The 27,018-nt window shown below is 39.1% G+C and overlaps 1 protein-coding gene and 1 long non-coding RNA gene across 2 annotated transcripts in view; one reads left to right on the forward strand and one right to left on the reverse strand.

Annotated features, from left to right (window-relative positions):
- The window catches only part of LOC149801622 (uncharacterized), a 39,679-nt gene extending 21,947 nt beyond the window's left edge, over positions 1–17,732 (reverse strand). Inside the window, exon 1 of the long non-coding RNA XR_016420698.1 lies at positions 17,476–17,732. This is a non-coding gene — a long non-coding RNA (uncharacterized LOC149801622). The remainder of the gene's footprint in view (positions 1–17,475) is intronic.
- A 1,293-nt stretch (positions 17,733–19,025) lies between these two features.
- LOC149801623 (uncharacterized) lies at positions 19,026–19,644 on the forward strand. The gene has a single exon (XM_089954331.1). It carries the CDS (start codon positions 19,052–19,054, stop codon positions 19,415–19,417), a length of 366 nt encoding a protein of 121 aa, XP_089810457.1. The 5' UTR covers positions 19,026–19,051; the 3' UTR covers positions 19,418–19,644.
- Positions 19,645–27,018: the final 7,374 nt, after the last annotated feature.

The following is a 27,018-nucleotide window of genomic DNA, read 5'->3' on the forward strand; positions in this document are numbered from 1 at the left end:
GTCCTCCCAACATGGTTCCCAAGACTCCTTTCAGTATGGGGCCTAACAAGAGAGGTAAAATGCCTCCACGTTGGACCAACATCTTCTTTTTTTGACGAATGGGAATTTTCTTTTGAACCATTTTCCGAAGAACGTGACGATGTTTGCCTAAGCATTGTTTCTGGTGTTTGGACAAAGGGATCGTGCCTTTCAAAACGTTCAAACAACATTCGCACACGGTATCGATGACCTCTTTGGAGGCCGTTTGAATGAGTTTTTTTCGTAGGGGTGGAGAAGCTTTGGACAGGACAGATAACAGGTCCCCATGTTTGGCTAAACGTGGTGGTAGTCCTTTCCTTTTCTTTCCTTGGGGTTTTCTGGAGGGTGACATCTTTGAGTCTTTAGGAGCACCTAAAAACACTGATACCCTACTCGGTCACAGGCCTTTTTTATACTGGAACGCGTCGCCACTGATTGTCTTTACGTTTTATCAGTTTGAGGACAGGCATGACACGTCGTGCAGGGGTACGTAACGGACTAAATCGAGCCAGTTCTTGCTTGGACAAATCCAGTAAACTTTGTAACATGCCCGATCTTTCTTGAACTTTGATTTTGGGAGAAGGTACTTTGTGAGCTGCAGCCACTGCTGCTAAATTGGAAGGTCCTGCCACTGGGGAAGTTCTTTTGGGGGTCATCAACGGAGAAGTTCTTGGTGTGATCAACGTCTCCAAGTACTCTTCAGTTCCTGGTGACATCAACGGAGAAGTGGACAAACGTGAGGCTGCCGGAGACGCTGTGGCAGGTCGTGGCTTGCGAGTGTAAGGTTGCGTCCTGGCCGAAGTGCCTCTCTTGCGACTAGTTTTCTTCTGTGGACTTTTCTTTTTTTGAGGACTTTTTCTCTGTTTCTTTTTCTTGGGGCTTCTTTTCTTTTTCCGGGGTGATGGTGGTGGTGTCTGGTAAGAGGAGGGTCCTGCCACTGGAGAAGTTATTCTTCTTGGGGACTTGGTCTTTTTCTTCTTGGGGCTTCGTTGAACTTTTGTCTTGGGGATAACTTTGGGGGCATTAGGATCCCATCTTAAGAGTGAGCGAATGATGACCCCTCCTAGAGTACCGCTCCCTCCAGGTTTCAAAATGATTTGTTTTTTGGTTTGAGTGTCGATGCGGGGATCGGCCAGTTGGACCAAAGCGACTTTGTTTCGATCGAAAAAGCGTTGGGTTTGATGAGGAATCTGAATGATTCCTTGGAGTAATTGACGTGCCGTCACCGTGAACCATCGTAAGACTTCTTTGAGACTAGCTTCTAAGACACGGGCTCGTGTTTGTGGATCTTTTTCTCGACTGATGCCATACAAGGCACGAATCAATTTGACGGGAAGATGAGACTGAAGGGACGTCATGTTCACACTGTGTGAGACAGACGAAAAAGGGTCTGAGGTTTTTATAGATTTTTTCATGGGGAGTGAAATGAAGTCGAGGACGGAGACGTGTACAGGACAGGCCCTCCGTCTTGGCACCAGTGGTGAAACAAGTGGGTACGAAATCGCAAATCCTCGGGGGTCGTAGGTTTCAAATCGACGAGTAAATAGGCGTGTGGAGTTTGAGTGGCATCGTCGTACGCCTGAGTCAGCCAAGGCGTTCCTAACTGTTTGGCTAAGACTTGCACTTGCGATTTATCTCGAGGGCTTTTAAACAAGACCACGTAATGCGCATTGAGACTGATGGTGCGATGGGCTTTACTTTGTTGAAACAAATTTTGGGTGATGTAAACGACACTGGCATTACGGTGATGCCCTTTGCGCGTGAACCACAATTTAATTTCTTCTTCGTCTTCTCCTAACATGTCGTCGAAAATGACCAAATGGGTTAGACGGGAGTCAGAGACGATGCCATCGTCTTCTTTAGGAATGCCTTCCACAAACACGATGGAATCGCCTTGACTTTCTCGCAAGAGGCTGTACGCCGATTGCCACTCTTTGTAACACCACACGATCCGTTGAGGGGGTCGATCGATCAAATGATGTTTATGTTCGATCAAACGTTTGACGAATTCGGTTTTGCCAGAACCGCTAGGTCCAGCAATGAGCATGTTAAAGGGATGGCGAAGATACAAAGCCTCCCAACTGGCACGATCTAAGTGTTCGTCGATGACTTTGACAGTAGAGGAAGAGGGAGCAGAGACAGCAGAGGTCGCCATGGTATGAGAAATGTCACTTGTGACACGAAAAAACAAACAAGACAAGAGTTTATATACTTTTTCAGAACACGTTTATTGAATGTTTTTTTTCAAATATGAACACGAAAGACAAAAATACATACAACCCAAATAGTGATGTACAGGAATATAAAACACAGCAAAGCGATCAAAGTGAAATATAAACAAGTGTCTGTACAACATGTTTTGGGTAACCAAGATGTCCTAGGGACCGTGTGTAATGTTCTTACAGTCTCTACATGAGGTATTGTCACACAAGTGTCCTCCTGGAATGACCTTTCAGGCATGTCCATGACAGTCCTGTCCTGAAGCGAGTGGTTGTTCTCGGTGACGGGTTCTTCTGGCACCGTCACTAACACGGGTTGAAAAGTAACTTTTTTCCTTGAACAACTCTTGTGCATACTGGGCCACTTCTTGGGTCCAAGCCTCAAAACCCCCCTTTTTCCAATCACGAACATCTGTCCAATGAGGGTGTAAGTCACAAGCTACACACACATCGTCATACACGTCTTGGGTCGCTAAAAGTTGACGAATCTTTTTTTCCTGTTGAGGTCGAGAAGTATCCAGATGAAAACGCAAGGCTTTGAACAAAAGGAGTTTTTCGTGACCATTTAAGGCCATGGAGGTGGTAAGTACTGATCGTAAAGAGTCCACAAAGAATCGGCTGGTAAACGAAATCCCAGAAAACAAGTCACTAAGACACACACCACTTGTCGTCCAAAATTGAATGGATACAGTTCTTGTAATAATCGATGGTAATGATCCACGGTTTGAATATGGTCATTGAGTTCCTTCCACGGAATCTGTTGGATGACATGTGACATAAACCGTGGCATGGCAGCCTGTTTTTATATTCTCTTTTTTTCGGATGCAATAGACGTACTTTCTAGCCAGAGATCTTCGTTCTCCAGTAGGGAATCTAAATCTTGCATACTGTAACCGAAACGTCAGAGTTCGTTTAGGTGTTTCCTCTTCCTCTAAGTAGATTCCACGTAAAATATGTTGGTAATCCTTTAACTTGTCTTCCTCAATGCATTGCACTAGGTGAATCTCGAAGTAACCATAATCATGAACATGTCGATCATTAGCGACCTCAAAGTTTTGAACAATGTCTGACCATTGAAAGAATTTCTGACGAATCAGTTCTCTTATACCATTCAGGTACCAGTGGTTAAAGATCTGGTGACGTATCGGATGCAATTGTTCTTTACGTTTGACTTGTATTTTGACCAGCTCTCGGTAAATGCGTTCTCTCAACTCCACAGGCAAAGCACGAATGTTCTCTTGTAAAGTATCCATGAATAGGTCATACTAAATCCTCTTTGGTCTGACACAAGAAATGTACTCTTTGCACAAACATGGTTTCACTTCAGTGTCGAATTTAAATCGTTGAGTCACTAATCTACACATTACAATTCGTTCAGAAGTTTCCTCTTTCACTAAGTTGACATTGTGTTCAAAATGTTGGTAATTCGTTAACTCTTCCTCTGGAATTCGATGCAGTACGTTTACAATGTAGTAGATAGAATCGTCAATACCAAACCATTCCTTTTTATAACCAGAAGGTCGTTGATCAATGTCTGTCCAATGGAACACTTTCAATTGAATCAGTCCTTGTATAGCCTTCAGGTACCAGTGGTTCAAACACCGGTGACGTATCGGATGCAATTGTTCTTTACGTTTCACTTGTATTTTGACCAGCTCTCGGTAAATGCGTTCTCTCAACTCCACAGGCAAAGCACGAATGTTCTCTTGTAAAGTATCCATGAACAGATGATTATGGTAAGAAGTTACTTCAATGTCTCGGTCCCACTAAAGGTAAGTAATGACAATTCGGTGACCATCGAGCATGTTCTACGTAGGCCGAATCTTGCGGTTCCCAGTGGTGAAGTGACACACCGCAACTGAAGCACTTGACTTTGTCTCCTTCGCCCAAGTAGAAAAATCCGGCTCTGGCTAATTCTTCGGGAGTCGGTCCTCCCAGATACTTTGGCCATTTTCCTTTGAACGATTGAAGACGATTTTCAAAGTCGCAGTATTCCGACGAACGCACAGGAAACGAATATTCGTTTTTCACAGGTTCGTTTCGATGAGGGTTGAGTGAAATGGGTAGGAGTTTGCTCAGGGCTGGATGACATCCGTAGGGAGGCAAACGTGAAGGTCGACATTCCCCTTTAAAACGAAACCCAGTAAAATGTCCAAGAGGACGAGCAGCATCGCTTTCGCATCCCACAGGTTTGACACGCACAGCATCACTTTCCATGACAGGGGTAGGGGCACTAAAGTTCCCATGATGCTTTACGGCATCGCTCAGGTCACAAGGTACAGCATCGGTCCCATCGCAAGGCTCACAATCGCACTCGTCTGCAAACTCCGTTACGCAATTACAATGGTAACCACATGGACAATCGCAGTTTCCTTCCGGACATTTTCCGTCACAATGCATGGGTCTTATCCATCCAATATTAGTCACACTAGAGGAAGATACAACTTTTTTACAATCCCCAAACTGGAACGATGTCTCTTTCAAAGTATTCATCTTGTTTGCTCGGTCTTGGTAGTCACAATGAACTATCGATCTTGCCTAGGGTTCCTTTTTTATATACAGACCAATACCGACGTGACCGTACGGTAAGGTGAAATGATTGGGAAGTCGAACTCGCTTCTGGTACACGATTTGATAAACTTTTTCCAAAGGTCGACTGACGATGTGGTGAGTGGGTAAACGTACAATCTTGTTCGGTTGGTAAGTGGTCACTTTAAAGTTTCCATCCTCTCCCGATTGCAAGGCTTCTTTCAATACCCCAAAGTTGACCACTCGACTGGTACGATAATTCAGAGTCAGTCCTTTCACTTTGCACGTCGTGTGCACTTCTCCTTGTTTGTCACGGTATTCGTAGCCGTAATTTTTGGGACCGCCACTGACGAAACTTAGAATCTTGTCGTCGGGATGCTCGTCTGTCCAGGCTCCTAAACGGTCTCCTTCGATGTTAGGGTGATGTTGAATCGGGTGATGGATGTAAATGCAACTGTCCGTGTCAAAGTACAGGACGCGTTCTTCTAACAGTTCTAAAGCTTCGTACAATTTTAAGCGAGCATGGGCTGTCACGTAAGCCGCAATGATGACATTTCCAAAAGGGTCGTCTTGTACAAAGTCCAGATCTTCTTCGTAATTGACCAAGATCAAATTCTCTCGAACGACGTCTACGTGTTTCATGTATTTGGTTTTGTCGTGAATCATCTGGAAGTAGCGGGAAGGTTCTGTCAAATATTCCGTCTTGGGTAAACACGGTCGTTGTGCCATTTTACCCCACAAGCAATTTAACATCACTTTGGCAAACGATCGCCTGCCTTCGTTTTTCTCGATGTGGTCTAAAGTGATGCCTTCTTGTTCGTAATATTTCTCTTTGAATTGTATTTGGTCTTCGGGAGTGTGACACCAGGAAGGATAGCCGCTGGCTTCTTGCTTCAGTTTCAAAAAGGCATCCACGTAGTCGGCGAAAATGCCTTTCTGCGTGGGGTTACCCTTGTGGTACTGTTGTGTCTTGGGAAAGTGGCAAATTTCGTACACTTCTAACAGTTCGTATCCCATGTCCAGAGCTTTGAACAATTCTACGCTGACCCAGGTTCCCGTCAAGGCCCGTTCTTCCTGGCTGTGATGACAAGGCTGGTCTTGGTTGCACGTTTCGGCACAAGTACGGCACAAGGGAAACATCAGTTTGCCTTGACAATGGTGAGGTAAGACGGGATGGTAGAGGTTCGTGGGAGGCAAAACTTTGCACTTGATCAAGCCTTCGTATTGTCGAATGTTTTTCAGGTCGATGTGTTCCGTCAGCAATTGCGGGTGCCCTACAGGAAAGCGACAATATTTACACACGTAGGGATACAGCGAACACACGTCCAAGTATTTGATTTCTTCTCCTTTCTTTTCGTCGGCTTGGTACAGCAAACAGGTGGCATTGGTCCTTCCTCCGTACAAACTATCCCTCGGGTTCAGCGGGTCCATGAACTGGTAACTTTCCACGAGGCGTTTAAACTCGGGATCGGTTTTCATACGGTGATCGTACTCGTGTTCCCACATTTCCACCACTTGGTATCCTTGCTGTTCTAACTTTAGGCGTCGCTGACAAGTGTCCTGGTACAAGTCTTCCATGGTTCGTTGCAAAAACTGATTTTTAGTACCACGGTCAGGGTAACAGACGGGACATCCGTGAAATAAGCAACCGTTAAACTCGTACACGATCTTGGGGTTTTCTAAGTCCCAGCCATCGACCGAATGCGTTCCGATGGTCTTTTCGCCCCCTCCGTTGCGAGCATGCTGAATCCACTTGTCTTCCTTGTCGCACAAGTAATGTAACCAACGTAGGGCTTTGACCGAATATTGACGCTTGACAAAGTGGGTCGTTTGAGGACTGATGACAGCCACGGTGTTTTCAGGCATGAATCGTTGTCGATACACTAAGGAACACGCTTTGGCAATGGTGCAAGCTTCTTTCAAAGGATCGACCCCTCCGTGTTCCATGAACAGTTCTCGAAATTTTCCACAGCAACGCCGTAAAATGTCCACGTCGGAACGACAATACTTTAGCATTTCTTCCTGAAAGTCGAAGGGGTCCGAGGTGTGAATCTGGTACCAAGCGTAGAAAGCTTCTCGTTGTTCGGTACGCATGTTGTCGGGGTCGTAATAGTGAGCCTCGGGTAAATGGGGTAGAACGGCGTGTTGATTGGCTTCCGTATTGAAAAAGTGTGGAAAGTACCCTTTAGCCATTTCTGTCATTCCAAACGTTTTAGGCATTCGACTCAAAGGCATGGCCAAATAGCTCATCGAATCTTTAAACTGTACTTGTCCCACTTGCATGAAAATGATTTTGGCTCCGTTCAAAGTCACTTTAGGACGCTCGGTGCCTTGTTCCGTATAATATCTGAGAAGAAACTGTCCATCGTATCCGGAGAAATTGTGAGCCATCACCGTGGCATGACGATGACAATCTCCGTAACGTTCGATGTCCTCTTGGCTCCACGTCTTGTCGACGGGGTCTAAGACCCATTGGGCAAAATCGGCTAACGTGTTGGGTCCCCGAAAGATTTTTTCACGCCCTCCGGGAATCTTGCTGCAGTGAGGGCAATGACTGAAGATAGGTTCTTGAATGCACTTCTCGCACGCTCGATGAGCCACGCAGAAATTAGGAATGTGAATGCCAGTCTCTTGCATGCATTCGAAATCGAAAAAGATGAAATTGCCTTTCTTCTTGTGACCGTCCTCTTTCTCTGGTGGGGGTTGGTATTTTTGCACGTAACATTCGTGTTCCAAGTCCACGATGTGGTGACAAATGTGACATTTTTTCTTTCCTGAACATACGTGTGCCTTGGTATTATTGGTACGTATGCCTTGTCCACACGTAGGGCACAATCTCAGGAGTTGACAAGCGCATTTCTTCTGTGAACCTTGCGTCTTCAGATGTTGTTGGTAACAGGTAGGGCTGACAAACGTGCGCAGACAAGTGGAACAAGGCACTGGTTCTTGCCCTTCGCTCAGACAGGGTGAAGAGGCCAAACATCCTGAGCATTTCGATCCACAATGCTTGTGTTGCTCTCGATTGTTATAACCATGGTCACATTTCTCACAATAATAACAGTATCTCAGGAATCCAGTGATACTGGTAATGGTATCGAAATGTTCATCGTGATGATAAAGGTGAATGTATTTTCCGTCCTTAAAGTCTTGGCCTCGAAACAACAGAGGTCCGCGCACTTCTTGAGGGTGCACTTTCAAGGTGTATCGTGGAGCTAGGGCATCTTGCAATTTTTGCATCTCAGGAATGCCACAGGGTGTGTCTTTGGACAGGTCAGCTTGTTGTAACAGGAGTTCTGCTTCGTTTCGTTGTTTGGCTCGGTCGGAACGTTGAATAGTGTCCCAGGTTCTTTTCCATTCTACCGTGTCGTTCTTGTTGGCATAGGTTCGTCCCACCACGATGGCACGGGCTAAACACATCTGGTCATGAGGGTTGTTAATTCGGACAAGACTCTTTTTGGTGTTGCGAAGGTCGTCCACCAATAACATCTTTTTGCGTCCTGTCCCTTGAGGAGGAGAGACGTGGGTCATGTCCAGTGTGGCTTTACCATCGGTGATGTCAAACTGATCATTAGATTGTTGTACGTGTTGAATCTTGTCCATGACTTTGGAAGGGGTTAGTTCTGCAGGGGTGCTAAACTCGATCCAAACAGGGGATTTCAAACCGTCGTGTTGTATGGAAAGTCTCAAGCGATCGTCTTCTTTGGGTTGACATTGTCGCTTGAGTGCAGTGAGCAAAGAATCCCACACCTCGGTGATGAACCCTTCTGCTTTCTCTAACGGCACTTCAGCCTTGAAATCTTTAAACTTCACCGTGTATTTGTAAGCCGTAGTTCTAAATTTTCTAGAGGAGCGCTTTTCCGTCTCTCGAATGGAATAATACTTTTCAGGGTTGACAAAGGGTGATGAACTTGGTTTAGAGGGTTTGGATTCTAGTTCACTCATGTCCTCTTCAAAATCACTGGCATGAATTTGTGCCAAGATTTCAGCCCTGGTACGAGGCGAGAGATCACGTTTCTGCCTCTTACTTTCTTCTTCTTTCTTCTCGAATGAATGGGATCGTTTCATCTTGAAAGCAAAAAGTCAAATGACTCAAGTTCAAACACCATAAACTACTTTATAGTCATAGCAGACCAGCGTATATAAAAGGGTGTGTGTCTTGTCCTTTCACTATTCATTTCACTCTCAAGCCGAGCACAACGATGGAAGAGACTAACCAGATGGAACGTTTCGTCAGAGCTTTGCGAGGGGTCATTAGAAAATTCTCTTCAGACCAGCCTACGGACTACTCTCCTTCCTTTAGAGATAAAAGTCAAGATACTTGCTATATCTGTCAGAAGAAAGGGCATTGGTCTTCAGAGTGTCCAGACCGTCAAAAAAGAAAAAAAACGGGATAAAAAAGACAAAAGTCAAGATACCTGTTATTATTGTAAAGAAAAAGGACATTGGTCTCCAGATTGCCCCAAAAAGAAACAAGAGGAGTCAGAAGAAAAGAGGAATTCTTCAGAAGAAGAGAGGGGTTCTTCAGAGGAAGAGAGGGATTCTTCAGAGGAAGAAAGAAGAAAGGTGAAGAAAAAGAAACAGGAGAAGAAAAGAAGAAGGGAAGAAAGCGAGGAGGAAGAAGAGGAAAAGAGTGTGACGGTGAAGAAATTCAAAAAACAGAGAGACTAAATAAGGAGAAAAGAAGAAATTAATGAACTTTTTATTAAAGTGTTGTGTTATAAATTGTGAATTGCATTGTAAAAAATGGAGAAAAGAATAAATGAATGATATAAGGTAAGTGTCTTTGAGTTGTGATTTTAAAATAAGAAGCTACACTCACGCACTCATACACAGACACGTACTAAAAGGGTAACATGGGTGAGTTTTTTTTGAGTTATTGGCAAATTGAAATTGTATTTCTTTTCGAGAAATGTGGGTGGCCCTGAAAAGGGCCTTTTTTCTTCATGGTGAAAGGGTGAGTTTAAGCAATCAACTTTAACTGCCTTATGCCTTTGCCACGGCCAAGGCCTACTTCTGGACTGCGTAATGTTGATGATGATGATAATGATTGGGTTGAAATCACTAAGGGTGGTACGGTAGGCTTAGTCACAGGGTTGACGTGTTTAGCTCGGGAAGGTCGTATTCTCTTCGGTCGTGATAAAGAAGTCTGATACATTTGTTTCAGACTTCTTAACTCCGCTAAAATGTCCAACAATACCGTGACCGTTTGATTTTCACCCTCTTGTTTCTTTGCTGCTACTTCTTCTTGCTGTTGTTTTTTTCTTACCTCTTCTTCTTGTTGCTGTTGCTGTAGGAGAAAAGCCTGTTCCGCTTCCTTTTGTCGTTGTATAAATTTCTCCAATTCTTCTTTCTGTCTCTGTCTAAAATTCTCCACTTGCGGTAATGAAGAAGGTAACGAAGGTTCCGGAACAAATTCTTGCGAGGAGAGAAAATCCACAAAATCCCAATTCACCTCTTCTGAAAGTAAGTCCGGGTTCCCTTGGGCGGTCTCCCCTGCTGGTGCACCCCAATGGATCGTTTTCTGAGTTTCCGTCATGTTGAATCACTGTCGCATAGACTGAATGCACACAAGCGCTAGCGAATCTGTATTGACTACGTGACGTCACAGACTGCTCTCTTCGGATTGGATGCGAGCTGACTGAATTCTGTAACGCGTGTTCGGATTGGTGAATGAACTCAATCCGTTTCAATCCTTTCTGTCCCTATAAATAAGCGCCGTTCAATGCATTGATTCACCTGTTCTCGTCGCTTCAAGATGTGGACTACAGTTGAGTCATCCACCCTTGTGTCTTCCATGATGTTTCGGACAGACTTGCTCATGTATGTCCGATCCAAGTGGACCGTTGTCCACAGGACAAACACCAGCCTGTGGATACGTAGGATCTACGTCGAAAGACAAGGATGCCTGAAAAGAGTGCTGATGTACGGACCAACAGTAAGACGCAGCCTAAGGACAAGAAGAAGACCAATGCGGTGCCATTTATGTTAATGAATACATTAACATAAAACCCAAAGGCCCTTTTCAGGGCCAGCCATATTTCTCGAAAAGAGATAGTCTTTGAATTGCCTACCCCTTTTTTAATTTTTTTAAAAAATTTTTAAAAAAAAATCCCATGTTCAATTCCCCTTGTCCGTAAAGTGACCCACGATTTATTGCCATGTTCAATTCCCCTTGTCCGTAAAGTGACCCACGATTTATTGCCATGTTCAATTCCCTTGTCCGTAAAGTGACCCACGATTTTTCGCCATGTTAAATTCCCTTGTCCGTAAAGTGACCCACGATTTTTCGCCATGTTAAATTTCCCTTGTCCGTAAAGTGACCCAAGGGTGTTTTTAATGCTAATTCCCATTGTCCGTAAAGCGCCCCCTTTCACTACTTACAACTATCTGAGCCTGGGCTTTTATAGTTTTCCTGTTTTAAAGACTGAATATTAATTCATCCTATATAATGAATCTTTCAAATGAATTTTGTTCATTTAAGTTAGGTTTAAGTAATTCAAATCGCGGGATGAAATTCCTCGTTAAATTCTTAACGATCCGCATTATAAGGCTTAGATTTAAGTAAGTCTTTATGTTGCTTGCTTATTGTTAACCCATGTGTTATGGCCTTTTTATTTCTCAAATCTGGCATGAACAATCATTCCTATTTACCAAACTGCATTAGTATCATGTTAAGTCTCTCGTTCCTCTATCTAAACCTCTCAAACAGTTTTAATATCAAATTCCTCTACGTTCCTATTTATATTAGTCTAATGTTTCTGCAGAACATTTCTGGTCTTCCTCAAATTTATTGTTTAATCAATGAAATATTTTGTTTCTTTCTTTTTGTCAAGACTTCAATGCCTTTAATTTCTATCAATACAACTTTATAGAAGAGATAGTCATATCTGATAAATTGAGAATGCTGCAAAGAGCTTTAAGAGAACATACATGCAAGCATATTTTTAGAAACATATTATTCTTTAACGTTCCCTTAACAGACGGATCAGTTTCCTTATCTCTTAATAAAAATCTATTACATAGCCATGCCATTCCTATTATTTCTAACAGCATTTTGTCCTAAAATCAAAGCCTTATTAACGAGTGATCATATCTGTATCTCGCTTCGATACCAACTTTGTTTACATCGTATAACAGTCATTCTAAAATTAAGAAGAAATCTAAAGCTGCTTGCCTGCGTCAAAAGCTTTTCTAATGCATATTTTCACACTCTCCAGATATCAGCTAAATTTAATTCATGAATCGTACCTACCACTATCTCTCTATGTATAAGGTTATTTACTTAAACATAGTTTTATGTAGCATTATCTCGGTTCATAACTAGGATAAAATAGTCTACCACAATTACATAATTATTTTGATATAAGTTATGAAAAGTATTTAGTTCCTTTAATATCACATTCTAAAATTCGGAAAATACAATTTTTTAAAACTTTCCAGTTCACGAAGGCCATTATCTAATAATAAGAAACATTGTGTATGGAAAGAGGGAACTAAACCAGATATTAAGAGTCGTGTATTCTGTATATGATAAATTTATGCTTTAGTACACACAAGTATCTAGTTACAACTGCACCAACAAAAAACTTTCATCCAAATAACAAAAATACCAAACAAGAAGTAAATGACCAAGCAGTTCTAAATAAATAATAAAAGCTGTAAGAAAATGTGACAGGGCATTGCACACAAAATGGGTTCAATGTAACGCAAAGGAATGGAAACCTGGGGGCATATTGGTAGATGTACCGTTGATCTTACCGTTTTTAATTTCAACCATTTGTTCTTTTATATCGCTGGTCGATATAGGACCTTTTATAATTTTTTAAAAGATTATACAAATAACATTTTGTTTGGCGCTAAATAGCCTAACAGTGCTGATGCGCCGTTAAAAATAAAATCAATAAATGGTAGATGTACAGAAGCAAGGTTGAACTAAACAGGACTTGGTTTATTGAATATGCAACATCATTCATTTTATTTAATCTGCCAGACCTAGTGTTTATTTGTCTTGTGTTGTCCATTTTGTACACGATGCAATCGAAAATAGCAAAACTACTTAGATGAAATTCATTACGATGTTGTCTACTATTGTTATTACTTCTTTATCTTCCTGTCGCCGTCTCTCTATTTCCCTCTCTTTAAATCTCTGATCCTTCTCCCGAGCCGTTACCTCCTGTACAAATGTTCTAAATGACTCTACCTGATAAGCAAATTGTTTCCCCACCTATACAATGACTTTAATTAATGACATGATAGTATCCCCAATGTAAAATGCACTACCATGTGAAACCTATAATTATGTATACTCATGATCACGAGATATTTTCCATCCGCAGTTGCCGTCAATAATATAAAGAATGACTTGGTGTCGTCCGCTCCCTCAAGCCTGTCGAAGGATCCGTCAAGAACTATTGGCCGCTCACACTAACCAGTATCGTCTCTCAAGCCAACGTCACCATGTACCGCAGATTCTGGGTACACAATCCCACGGAATATAGTTGTAACAGTACAAAACTGCTAATGCAATCACAACTTGAGACTCAAATCATGAATTGCAGTGTCTAAAATGCTTAAAGGAAAGAGGAAAGCTTGAGAATTATAGGTTACTGCATTTGTATGGGATAATGTGAACGAGTTTTTTGGATGGAATAGTGCACGACCGTGGGAGTGCAGTATCTCCATCCGACAAAACGAGTTCACATTTTCTTATACACATTCAGTAACCTTTTCATTATATGCTCATTTTCTTATTCTACATAAGGCTTAATTATATAAACAAAATACACTAAAAGAGACAACGTAAATGAATGTATGCGGTGTTCCAAACTAAATACACAAGCGCAGATTCATAAATACACAACAACATCATTATTAATGCACACATAACTCCGCCCAGATAAATTTGAACTTGTCGCGCGCTAGACATAAGTTTCGAAAGAAAATGGCGTTTTTGTCTACTTAAAATTGAAATTTGGAGTCATATTGTGTATGAATGCGCATTGCAACAAGTTTTCCATTTGATCTGGAATGAATAAATTTTGGTATTTTTGTCGATTCTATGAAACTTCGTGATTATGGACTGGATTCATCTGTGCAAATTGTACATGAAATACATCGGATTGAAGCAGCGCGGGAGAAGTGTGTTTACATCTGCAAGCGTGTCTGTTCTGTCATTGACTATTTGAAATCATAAGATTGGAAAATATGAAGTGTTTCAATTGCAATTATCAAAAAGACACTATTGAATTTAATGTTTATTTCATTTTGAGTGCAGTAAGGAGGATGTAATTGCACTTGGAATATAGTCGAAATTACAGTACAGTTTCGAAATGTGTAATCTATCTTGAGAACTCATGACATGGCTCATGTAATTAGGATTTGCAGAACTAAGAAAGTACATTTTGAGAATTTTCAGAATTTAAAACTGTAAGTGTATTTTTGGCCATTCTTATTACCAGCTAAAGGAGATAGTTTATGCCTTTATAACTTGCATGTTATTTGTAGTTACCAAGCAATTTTATGAAATCTGGCGTCTATCGCCAAAATCCGAAACATTGTATCAAAAAAGTTAACGCGGAATGTAGCAAAGCAGCTGGAATGTGGTAGTCCACGAAACATCTGCTTTAGTTCATTCAGAAACAAATTTAATCAACCAAAACGTATAGCGTCTGCTACACGAGAGTACATAATTTGTTTACAAAGTAGTTCCTAATACACTACTGGGCACACGTATCATGCGCGTGAGTGCAATATGAAGGTGTGCAATATCGTAAAATACTGAACGATTCTGACAATGTAAAATTACCGGAGAAAAAAAATGAGTATACAATCAAGTGGAATTTTTAATTCTAGTCACAGATCATTAAAACAAAAGATTTACAGCTTGGTTGGCATGCTGATGACTCTGAACAAATGAACTAAATTTTAAAAAATCATAATTATTTAATCTCACAAGAAAGTATTATTACTTAATTTGTTTGCTATTTTTCATGTACTAAAATTCATGAAGCAAAGTCACGTAAGCATAATTATTAGACAACTATGAATAGTGAGTACATTTTCATAAAAAAAAAATATAGAAAACGAAATATATACAAAAAGATCATTTATTCTTGAGACATGTCTTCATTAGCCAAGGATCGATTGTTCACTTCGTTCCACATCAACCCTGGTATAGATCCTTTCGGTATCCTCATTATCTGCAATTTCTTTCCAAACATTTTAGTGTATGGAGATTGCGCTAGAAGCATTTCCGGTAGGTATTGCCATTGGTCGGCATTCACTGATTGCAAAACAGAACGAAGTAAATGAAATTATATTTCTTGCCATGGACAAACGTTCCAATTAAACACCCTAAATAAATGCGAGATAAAATAATTAACGGATAGACACAATGGACATAATCAAAGGGTATGTGTATAACCTGTGCAGAAACTAGCAATTGAATTTTTTTTAAATGTAGACGAAGATAATTTGGGAATAATAAAATAGTGAACACAAATCCTTGGCAAATCAACAACAATAACAACACATACATATAAAAACAAAAACAAAATCAGTTAAACTGAATGTTAAAAGTAGCATTTTATTTAAGTAAGTCAACCTTCATTCATGATTATGTTTCCTATATTATGCAAAACGCTTAGAATATGCATCTGATGATGAAATCCTTCTGCTAACATTCCTTAATTAAACAAATCATTTACAAATGAAATAAATAATTTCCTCTGCGTACTTTGTTTTCATTGCGCTAAAGATATATACTGTAAAAAGATATGGCAATTAACATCATTTAATATGAGAGTTTTCATTTGCATACGACGATTGCATACTTTCTCAAAAGGGTACGTTTCATACAATTTATTATCGTCAGTTTTTTAAATTCTTTTTTCTGTTGTAATTCAGACAGATGTATATGCATCTGATGATTAAAAATGTATTTGAATTTTTAAATGGAAAAATTAAAAACAAAAATAATTTCCATTACTAATTTGATTTCCATTGCGTTCCATTCTTCTGTTGCCATTTTATTTCCACTGCGTTCCATTTTTTCATTGCGTATTTTAGTCATACCGATCTAGAATCGACTGATCACGTTCTACAATAGCTTGACCGTTTATCGAAGTTATTTTATGAATGGTGAGCTGTATACTGTTTTATTTGTGGGCACTTTAAAGTCTTTAATTCGTTTCTTTAGCCCCCATAGTGTAGATGTTTGTTTTTCTGCAACAAATCAAAAAGAATTTGGAAGAAACAAAGTATTTATTATTCTTGGTCAGGGGTTGCTCATTGCTATTTGCATTTTATTATTTTATGATGGGTCGTACTCACAATGTCCCTGGAGCTGGTTTCTTTGTTTTCCTTCCCGGTATATTTCTTTATGACATATACTTACCGCCTCAAACAGTAGTTTTTGAGACTGGTTTTATATCATGGTCCTTAAATTTTAGTGATCTTGACCAAGGATCAATCTAATGTATTATGTCTTTTATATGTGTATGCTATATTGCTTAAACCATGTAATATCGTGTTTGTGCTAGGAATGACCATTTTATATATTTTAATTTCAATTATATTTTATATCCAATTTGTTTATTTACGTACAAAGAAGAAAAAGAGTGTTAGATATAATAGTTGTAAAAAATTATGTGTTGTGATGGTTCTCCGGTTTCAGTCTAGTAATTATTTTCTAAATAGTGACGAAACCGGAGTTTTTGTATATTTATATATAATGAAAGAGAGAGAGAGAGACAGTATTCGTCATTGCAGTGCTGTATACATATGTATTTCCCTAGTCTTTTCCCACCATAGTAATTGTATAATATGCGAGGGGCTTGAAATCACTCATGCGTCACGACTAACATAATTAAATACAAAACACTTGGCAAAGACGGATTCGTTAGTGACGATAACAGTTATCGACTTTTGTCAAGCGGCTTACTTACCTATCGGATGTTGTAATTACCCATTATGAAAGAGAGATAACTTGGTTATCGAAAGGATCTATACTGAACTAGCTGAAACGGTGTCAGCTACTTCACTATATGATTGGATGTAGCTGAAAGGAACTTATCCAATCATATGTCTTGTAACATTCAAATTGGGAGATTGTTAAGAATAATCGTAGTGGCCTACATACACAACGACACGTACCTCCAATCTAAACATTTTAAGCAACGTCTAAAATCTGAGAAAATACTTACGGAAATCATGGCAATCGCCTTATTGAACACCTAAACGTCACTTAACGAGCTCACTCATTGGTTAATTGGTTTTGCTTGTAATTTATTTATTTTGTCATTTAACAAGCACCCTTTACCATAGCATATGGTAAATGTTTGAGTATATGTGACAAAAATGGTTGTACGGTTTTAATTTTCATGTCAGGTCCAAGGAGAGAACTACATACAGGAAAATATGGCAACGCTGAGATGAAATAAGTGAATTTGTTGGATGATACACCGAACACATTATTGACGTTCATAGATAGTATCCGCAATAATGCAATATATTTAGGAAAGGGGAAATTACCATTCCACCTAGACCAGCAAGTTGTTCTCCACCATTTTTTTCCTTTTTTTTTTTTTTTTTTTTTGACTGACGGCGGAGACCAACGTTATTATGCACTACTCGTGCTGTAGCCTTCTGCAGATGCATCTGCGGATGATCGGACCGCGCGCTATTAATTAATAAATTTATTTAGACTAACCTTTGTATCCAGACGGTAAGTATAATCCCTCTTCTAATGATCCACTGCGTTAAATCCTTTAGAACACACACATTTTTAGTATAAATCCCTGTCAGAACAGAACACCTGTGTATTCATCGGCTGTTAACCTCAGATTTGAATTACCCACGCATGCGTGTAAAGCAGCATCACCACAAGGTAAGAGTAACGCGTGAAAACCGTCTAGCGAGGCATAGATCACTGGGAATTTACTGATGCTTGGGTGGGAGCTGTGTCGTTACGGCAGAAATTTAGGAGAGAGAGACGTCATGTCAGAAATGTGAGATAGAGTGAATGACAAATAAATTGTAAAACGACCACAAACTGTATTCAGATGTGAAAATATCCTACACAATAATAATAATAATAATAATAATAATAATATTAATTTATCATTATTACTAGTGGTAGTATATTCAATCATATTTAATAACATTTACATTGGTATTAATGGATTTTATGACATACATACATATCTACATATTAATACTTTACATTACTAATAAGAAGAACATGATTATTATGATGAACATTATTAATAACATTTGCAATGGTATTAATGAATACATACATACATTCATACATACATACATTACTTAACATTACTTATAACATGATTGGTATGATGAACTTTATTAATAAAATTTAGAATGGTATTTATGAATACAAACATACATGCATACATACATTTATACGTCTGTTATAATTTTACACCATAACTTATAATATATGAATAATGTTATATTTTAATCAAAAACAATAGTTTCTTCTTCCCTTCTGACCACTGGTCTTCAAAATTCCTTGATAATTCTGTCCTATGTCTCTTTATCCGTGGAGGAATGATACATTTCAATCAAACGTGTCTTTGCTGATTTTTCGCCTCTGTATACTTGGTCTCCCATTTCTTCAACCAACTAGGATCAAACATTAAATACAGCACTGTATGTTCTGAAATATAATAATAATAATATAATAATAATAATAATAACGATCCTTTTGATATGAAATATTCCCCCGCACTGCTGGTATCAGACCATGTACATCCGACGCACTTCCCCATTTCCTGTTTTGACTGCAAATATAAACTTTCTCCTTCATACTTTAATCCCTCGCGCAACAAATCGTTACTTATAACATGATTAGTATGATGAACTTTATTAATACATACATACATACATACATACATACATACATACATACATACATACATACATGCATACATACATCAATCAATGTGCTTCACTTAGTCAAAATCAGTATCAATGTACATCATTGTTAAACTAATAACAGTTTTGGTCTTATCGAATACAAAGCTATCTCCTGACAAACTCAAAACCGATAAATGTGGATGCTTAAGTTTTTGTGGTACCATCGTGGATTAAAGCACACACACACACACACACACACACACACACACACAATAATTATATATATATATATATATATATATATATATATATATATATATATATATATATATATATATATATATATATATATATATATATATATATATATATATATATATATATATATATTCTATATCAACTAGGACACAATGGACATGCTCTTTGATGGGAAGAGTGCAGCTGACAAGGGAACGTTGTTTCATTTAAAAAATGTTTTTAACCATCGTTCCGTTTCGAAAGACGTGGGATCCTGTTTCAATTATGCTAGTGAGTTCCTCAACTTCGTGACAGATGGGTATTTAGTGCTGGCAGCGATGCAGGTTTTAGGGTTGGACAATCTTCACGATGACATGGATGACTGGGATAATGAGTACAAACCATCATATCTTAAAGAATTATGCAAGAAAGTGGTGGACATATTTTGGGAACCAATACCAGAATGTTTGGAGCAGACCTCAGCTCAAGAGACTGGGCGAGATAGTTACCAATACTGCATATGCAAAGAGGATAAGTAGATGTTGTTTGAGCTAGTGAACTAACATTTTGGATCTTAAGATAAAACTTAAATTGATTTAAAATTAGGGACATTACATGACCAACTGTTTTATGCTCGGTCAATATTTTCTGATGTTTATCACTTGTGCAAAAAAAAAAGTAGAATACGGATAATTTTGAAACAATAGAATCTCCATCATAACGCTGTACAAAACAAGCTATAGATGTGTATTATTTTACCTGAAGCAGTAGCATTCTTTTGTGAAATTCTCCAGGTGATGGCACCAAGCCCTCCAATCTTTGTACAGGATTCCCAGCATTGGATCTTGCATTTTGAGCATCTATGTGTCTTTCACAAGACAGGCCATCCCCACAGCACACTATGGGATATACATGATTATCATCTCTTCTTGGAACATAATCATGCAGCCGCTCCAGTATCCTAATAACACATGTGGTTGTTGAAGGATTTTCTGGGATCACACCAATATTAAACTGTGGATATGGAACACAGTTTTATTACTGTACTTATACCAAGCCTTTATAACAGAGTATGCAGTTAAAACGTTTGAGACAAAAATAATTTTCTCCACTTGCTATTGTTGTATTTTTGCCACAAAATAAATATGCACACTCTCTTACTTTCAACCTATCAGAGTAAGAAAAGAAAAACAATTGCAAATCTAAAACTGAGTGCACACATATCTCCTCAGATCGTAAAAGTACATTTGTTTAAACTGCTTCATGTAAACTTTTAATCCAAAACATAGACAAATCGTAGGCACTAGCATAACAATGTTGAACATACATCAATACAAATGAACAAGTACATCGTTTGAATAAGATTATTGTTATTATCGTGATAGGAGAATGGCATTTAGTATAAATATCAGGCAAGTACATACTACTTCACTTTTCCACCTTGATTCGGACCAATGTTTGTGATCAATATGATGACAAACAAGGTCAGCCAGTGGATGGAGGCATGGGACATTTTCAGCCAGGATTTGAGACACCACAGTTTCCATTCTATCCCTGGTTGCTTGTATCTCCTCTCGAGAAGGAAAATAAGTGGACACTGGCAAATCTACAGCTCTTCTCACATCAGAGGCCTCTTTGTACATTATGGTGTTCACTCTGTTCTTTGCTATATATGCTAAGGCCCAAATCATGTACTTGTTGCCATGGTTCCTAGTATGATGCCTTGCCTTTAACTGTCGACCAACATTGTCCTAGCAAATAGTATAGCCTATTTATGGTGTGAAATTTAAGAAAGTAATTAAATGCTGTGTTTAATTTATGTCTGTGATTCACTGTACTATGATTTATAGTCAGTATGAAAGAAATAGCTGCCAAAAGAAGTTAAAAAATTTTAACGATTGTTTTATTTTACCTGGCAATACCATACGTAACTTATGCACTGATCTCTTAATTAGTTGGCTGGTGGGGTTGGCCATGCTCTAGACAAAATATACTCTACAACAGTCTCCGAATTGGAAAGTTTCCAGACAGGAAAATCAAAGTTTTCACGAAGAAAGGATATTGAAACTTTTGTCAGAGTACTGAAGAACGAGGAACTCTTAAGAGAAATCCCTGGAAGATATCACAGAGCTTACCAGAATTTCCGCTCATTAGCAAAAATAAAGATCACAGACATATACATCGCTCACATAAACAAATTATCACGCAAATTTGACAAAAGAAACAAAATTATCGCTAACTCACATGTCAATTTATAATGTATGTATGTATATGTATGTATGTATGTATGTATGTATGTATTCATAAATACCAATGTAAATTTTATTAATAAAGTTCATCATACTAATCATGTTATAAGTAATGATATTTGTATGTATGCATGTATGTATGTATGTATGTATGTATGCATGTATTAATAAAGTCCATCATACTAATCATGTTATAAGTAACGAGTTGTTGCGCGAGGGATTAAAGCATGAAGGAGAAAAAATGGGGAAGTGCGTCGGATGTACATGGTCTGATACCAGCAGTGCGGGGGAATATTTCATGTCAAAAGGATCGTTATTATTATTATTATTATTATTTTATTTCAGAACATACAGTGCTGTAATTAATGTTTGGTACTGGTTGGTTGAAGAAATGGGAGGCCAAGTATACAGAGGCGAAAAATCAGCAAAGACACGTTTGATTGAAATGTATCATTCCTCCACGGATAAAGAGACATAGGACAGAATTATCAAGGAATTTTGAAGATCAGTGGTCAGAAGGGAAGAAGAAACTATTGTTTTTGATTAAAATATAACATTATCCATATAAGTTATGGTGTAAAATTATAACAGACGTATAAATGTATGTATGCATGTATGTTTGTATTCATAAATACCTTTGTAAATGTTATTAATAAAGTTCATCATACTAATCATGTTATAAGTAATGTATGTATGTATGTATTCATTAATACCATTGCAAATGTTATTAATAATGTTCATCATAATAATCATGTTCTTCTTATAAGTAATGTAAAGTATTAATATGTAGATATGTATGTATGTATGTCATAAAATCCATTAATACCAATGTAAATGTTATTAAATATGATTGAAGATACTACCACTAGAGTAGTAAAGGGGGGCACTTTACGGTCAATGGGAATTAGCATTACAAGACCCCTTGGGCAAGATTACCGTCAAGGGAAATTTAACATGGAGAAAAATCGTGGGTAAGATTACCGTCAAGGGAAATTAACATGGAGAAAGAAAAAATCGTGGGGCACTTTAGCGTCAAAGGAAATTAAACAGGGTGGGCCTTTATAGCGTCAAGGGCTTTTACTAAAGTGGGCCTTTATAGCGTCAAGGGAAATTGAACATGGGATTTTTTTAAAATTTTTTAAAAAAAGGGTAGGCAATGGAAAGGCTATCTCTTTTCGAGATATATGGCTGGCCCTGAAAAGGACCTTTGGGTTTTTCTTCTTCTTCTTTTATCTTCTTAACTTTTTCCAACATCTTCTTAATTTGTCCATCATTCCTTTCTTCTTCTTCTTTTCTGTTTCCGGCAGCCAGTCCGGGTGGCCCATGGCCCGGAACTTCTCTTGGATTTTCATCCAGTTTGTGTTCAGTTTTTCGAATTCATCCTTTTTTCTTCTATTTTCTTCGTCTTTTCTTTCATTGGACCACTTTTCTTTTATCTTCTTGACCTCTTTGGTCAGCACATTCCTCATTAGTTCTTCAGCTTTCTTAAGTTTTTCTAACCCCCACTTTGCGAAACACCAATCTGTCCATTCTGCAACGTCTTCTAAAAAGCACCTTGCACTTGTCACATGATCTATTGCTTCTTTTAACTTACCCACTTTGACATACGGTGGGTTAATTAAACCTCTGATTCTCTTCTCCTCATCCTCTATCATTTCTTTCACGATGTTTACGGCTAAGTGCAGGCTCTTTACTTGTCTTGTGACGAAGTCTTTTGTCACTTCATACCTCCATTCCTGTTCAACCCTTTCTGCTACACTCAATCCATCTACCATCCAATACCAACTTCCCGTAAGATCGTTGTATAAAGCTGAAGCTGCTGGCATCTTCTTGTTTGCTTATTCCGTAGAATGAGCTCCAATGGCCAACACTGTTAGTTTTATACTGAAAGTGCGGACGTGATGGAAAACATCCCCCTAAAAAACATAAAATTGATCTTACCTAGATCATGACCCAACAACGCGCGGACGTGAAGGAAAACATCCCCTACTTTTTCATTTCATTTCATATAATATAACCCAAACTATACTCTCCCCATTTGCTAAGAAACAATAAAGAAACCCATAATCTACTTTATCACTTACAAACACAAACACACAATCACACAAACACTGACCCTCACATTTTTTAAAGAAAGAGTTAGTGTTTATATTCACACTACTCTACCTACACACATTGGCAAATCGATAGTTATTTCTTTTCTAGAGTATTGGGTAGCCCTGAAAAGGGCTGTTTTGTTTGGAACTTCATGGGCACCTGGTTAATGGTGGCACCTTCCAGGCCTGGCGCCACATACGCATCTTATCCCCCAGTTACTTTTTACCTTTTGGGGGGAGAGAGCAGAGGCAGGATATGTCGCTTCAGAATCCCAATTTTCGCTCTCTGGGATTCTGAAATTTTTTCTTCTCTCCTTTTCCTCCTCCTCTTCTTTATATCTTCTCTCCTCCTCTTTATATCTTCTTTCCTCTTCTTCTTCTTTATATCTTCTCTCCTCCTCTTCTTTTTTTCTTCTTTCCTCCTCTCTTATCCTTCCCTCCTCGACAATGGCTTCCGCGGCCAGTTCATTTAATATGCGCCTGGCATATTCCAGATGCACATGAAGCTCCAACAGTTTCTCAAGTCTCGTGTTCATTTTTTGGTGTTGATCAATCAACAAGGGTAGCTGGACTGCCGAACGACTTTCAATTTATACTGAAAGCGCGGACGTGAAGGAAAACATCCCCTAATAACATAAAATTCATCTTACCTAGATCATGAACAAAAAAAAAACAACAACGCGCGGACCTAAAAGAAACACTCACTCACTTTTTATGCTACCCATCACTATTGTAAAATTTTTTTATAAATCACTTCAATAGACTATCCACATACTCAAAGCAATCCAATCTAATCCCAAATATACACCTCAAACACTAAGATAAGATATCATTTTAATCTACTATCCACACCAACTTACTTTTAGCTCTTACTAACACTAACACACAAACACACAAACACATACCCTCACATTTTTTAAGAGAGAGTTAGTGTTTATTTTCACACTACTCTACTTACACACATTGGCAAATTAATAGTTATTTCTTTTCTAGAGTATTGGGTAGCCCTGAAAAGGGCTGTTTTTTTGTTTTGCTATGGCATTCTTTTTTTAGTTTCTAAGAATGCGATGTCCTCTGAGGATAGACTTTCTGGCAATAGGTCTGCTTCTTCGGAAAGAGAAGAAGAACTCTTTGGTGTCGATACGGCAATCGACAAAGCCTCTGTCAGGTTCAGGTTGCTGCTGCTGCTGTTCTTGTTGTTGCTGCTGTTTTTGAAGTCTGTACTTCTCTGTCCATTCTTCTTTTTCCCTGTTCACTTCTTCTCTGAAGAGCTCTTCTATTAGGTCTTCAGTGATTTTTAACATTCTCACATTCTCTATTTCTTCTGGCTTCGGTATCAGACTGTGTCTGACCCTATGCAAATTCACGTAGGCTTCGTTGAGCTTAGCTAGTTTGGAGCACATCTTCTTAGGAAGATGAGTCGACAATGGATGGTTAGACTGGGAACAAACCGGTTCTTAAAGTTAAAGCGCGGACGTGAAGGAAAACATCCCCCACACGGTTTTCGAGCCGCAACGTTCATGAGAGGGATAGTAAGAAATGAAAGAGCATCAATCCATCATTCTTATAGCCAAACAAAAGACAAAGGCATTTTTTTCAAAACACAACATTTTTTATTCAAAAATCACTTAACACTAAACAACAACATTTTTAACAATAATCCAACACTATAACATCAAACAATTTTCTTCAAATCACAAACATTTTTTTCTTCAAATAATAACTACTTTGAACAGGGTTGACAACGTTGTGAATGAAATTGTGATTTCCACTGTTGGAAATCATTAGGCCATTGATGGACACTACGTTTCCTAGCTTGAGACAAAAGATAAGCATAATGGTCACAAAACCATCGATCTACTTTCACATCGTTTCTAGCAGAAGAACGAGGATCGAAATGAGTCACTAAATGTTCTAAGGAATAGCCCAGGCTGCGATGATGCAGAAAATACACACAGTACTGTCCACACACCAAGGAATCTGTGCCTTGTAATTTCACGTTATTGAATCGGGTGGTTTGAGCATTTCTTCTCATAAAGTCGATGATATCGTCTTCCAAAGGGGGCAATCCGTACGAATCGAAATATTCCACACATCCTTCTTGAGGAAAGTAGACGGCTACCCAGTGGCTTCCTGGGAGATGACTGTCGTCCGTGTTGATCACGTAAGCTTGATGGTCTTTAGGTTTGCGATGAGGGAGTTCATCTTTAGCACAGACGACAGGATTCCAAGAAGCCGTATACGAACTGTGGTTCAAAAGGTAATGAAGTTCCCAGGTATCCATTGTTTTGTGTTTTTTTCTTCACAGGTAATAATAAGTTGTCAATTCGATCCTGACTTTTTGCTTGAAAATGTCTGACGAATAAACGGTTATTCGTTCTGTTTCCTCACTTTGATTCAGGAGAGCTTCGATACGATGGATCTCTTGAGTGGTTAATGGTGGACAAGAATGTTTACGCAAGTCTTTATACCACTGGTGCAACACGTCTTTGTTTGAGATGAGACTCCAAGCTTCGTCCAGATACTCGTCCAATTTTTCTTCTTGACTCAACATCAGGCATTTATCGTGTTGAATTTGACTGGGATGATCGTTTTGACATCCATAACAATTTTTCTTGATCAATTCCGTCATTTTGTCGACCAAGTGTTTGGCAAAACAGGAGACTAAATGGGCTTCTTGTTCTGGCCATCTCGACTTCATCATGACAATTTCTTCGTCTTTGTCTTGGGATTCTCCTTCCACGGTCTCCTCACATTTCATGTCCAAAGTTTCTTCACTAGGTAAAGAGGGATAACAGTCTTCCATGGCTTCTAGTAATCTAGAATGACTTCTCTCAAACTGTTGATTTCTATCGTATTGTCAAATTCTGCATACAGGATGACGTTCAACGTTGGATCAGCAGGGTCTCGATTTGCAAACTGAATTTCCACACGAATCTGACCAGATTTTATAGGGTGGAAATGTCCCTCGTCGCTGCCTTGGTCTGGAGTGAAATCGAAAGCCCACAAAGCGTAGCCTCCTGCATAATCCTCGTACGTAATACCGTGACTGGTATTGGTTCCTAACTGTCCGGTGGCTTCGTACAGGGACAAGTACGATCTCAAGTAATTGTTCTGGGCAAAGTTAGGCTCAAAGGGTCGTGTACACAAGGTCTTGCGGTCGCGACTGACTTCGATTTTGGACACGCTAGAGTGTCGAAACTCAAAAGGATTTTCGTTGTGAAGTCCATTGAAAGCTGAATTCCTGACGATACCAACGATCAAACGCTTGGGTAACTGTCCTTGGAACAGATGATCTTCGATCATGGATCGCTGTCCAACAGGAATGGTGAACGTTTTCACTTCCACACGTCGTATGGGATACTTGGCGGTCGTTCTGCTCAACGTCTGACTGATGTCGTTTCCCACTTTAGGTAACACTTCCACACGGCGTACGTAAAGTCTGGCTTCTTGGATAACAGTTTTGTATTCGTTGGCATGGGCCATCAAATGGAAAGCGGCAGTGCTACGATTCAGTCTCAGGCGAATATCAACTCCGTTCAGTAAATACTTTTCTTGTAACCACATGTCCAAATGCAAACGATCCATCAGTTCTAAACTACGTCCTTGCAGAATTTTAGTTCTACGTGTGTTAAACCCCACATTGTGAGGATTGTCATCTTCTGTCAGGGCTGTGTCGCTAAACGTGCCTGCACCTGCCGTGTCAGGTTTCCATACCACGCAAGCATCCAGATGAGTATTCTTGGCTTCTTTTCCGTACGTCAAGAGATTTTCCAAGTAGGCACGATATGGGTA

Source organism: Sinohyriopsis cumingii, chromosome 4 (assembly GCF_028554795.1).
Source record: "Sinohyriopsis cumingii isolate HCF-2022 chromosome 4, ASM2855479v2, whole genome shotgun sequence".
Taxonomy (NCBI): domain Eukaryota; kingdom Metazoa; phylum Mollusca; class Bivalvia; order Unionida; family Unionidae; genus Sinohyriopsis; species Sinohyriopsis cumingii.

What these genes read in the sequence shown, in the direction of transcription:
- LOC149801623 (XM_089954331.1), top strand. Translation starts at nt 19,052, where the DNA reads ATGGACATGCTCTTTGATGGGAAGAGTGCAGCTGACAAGGGAACGTTG.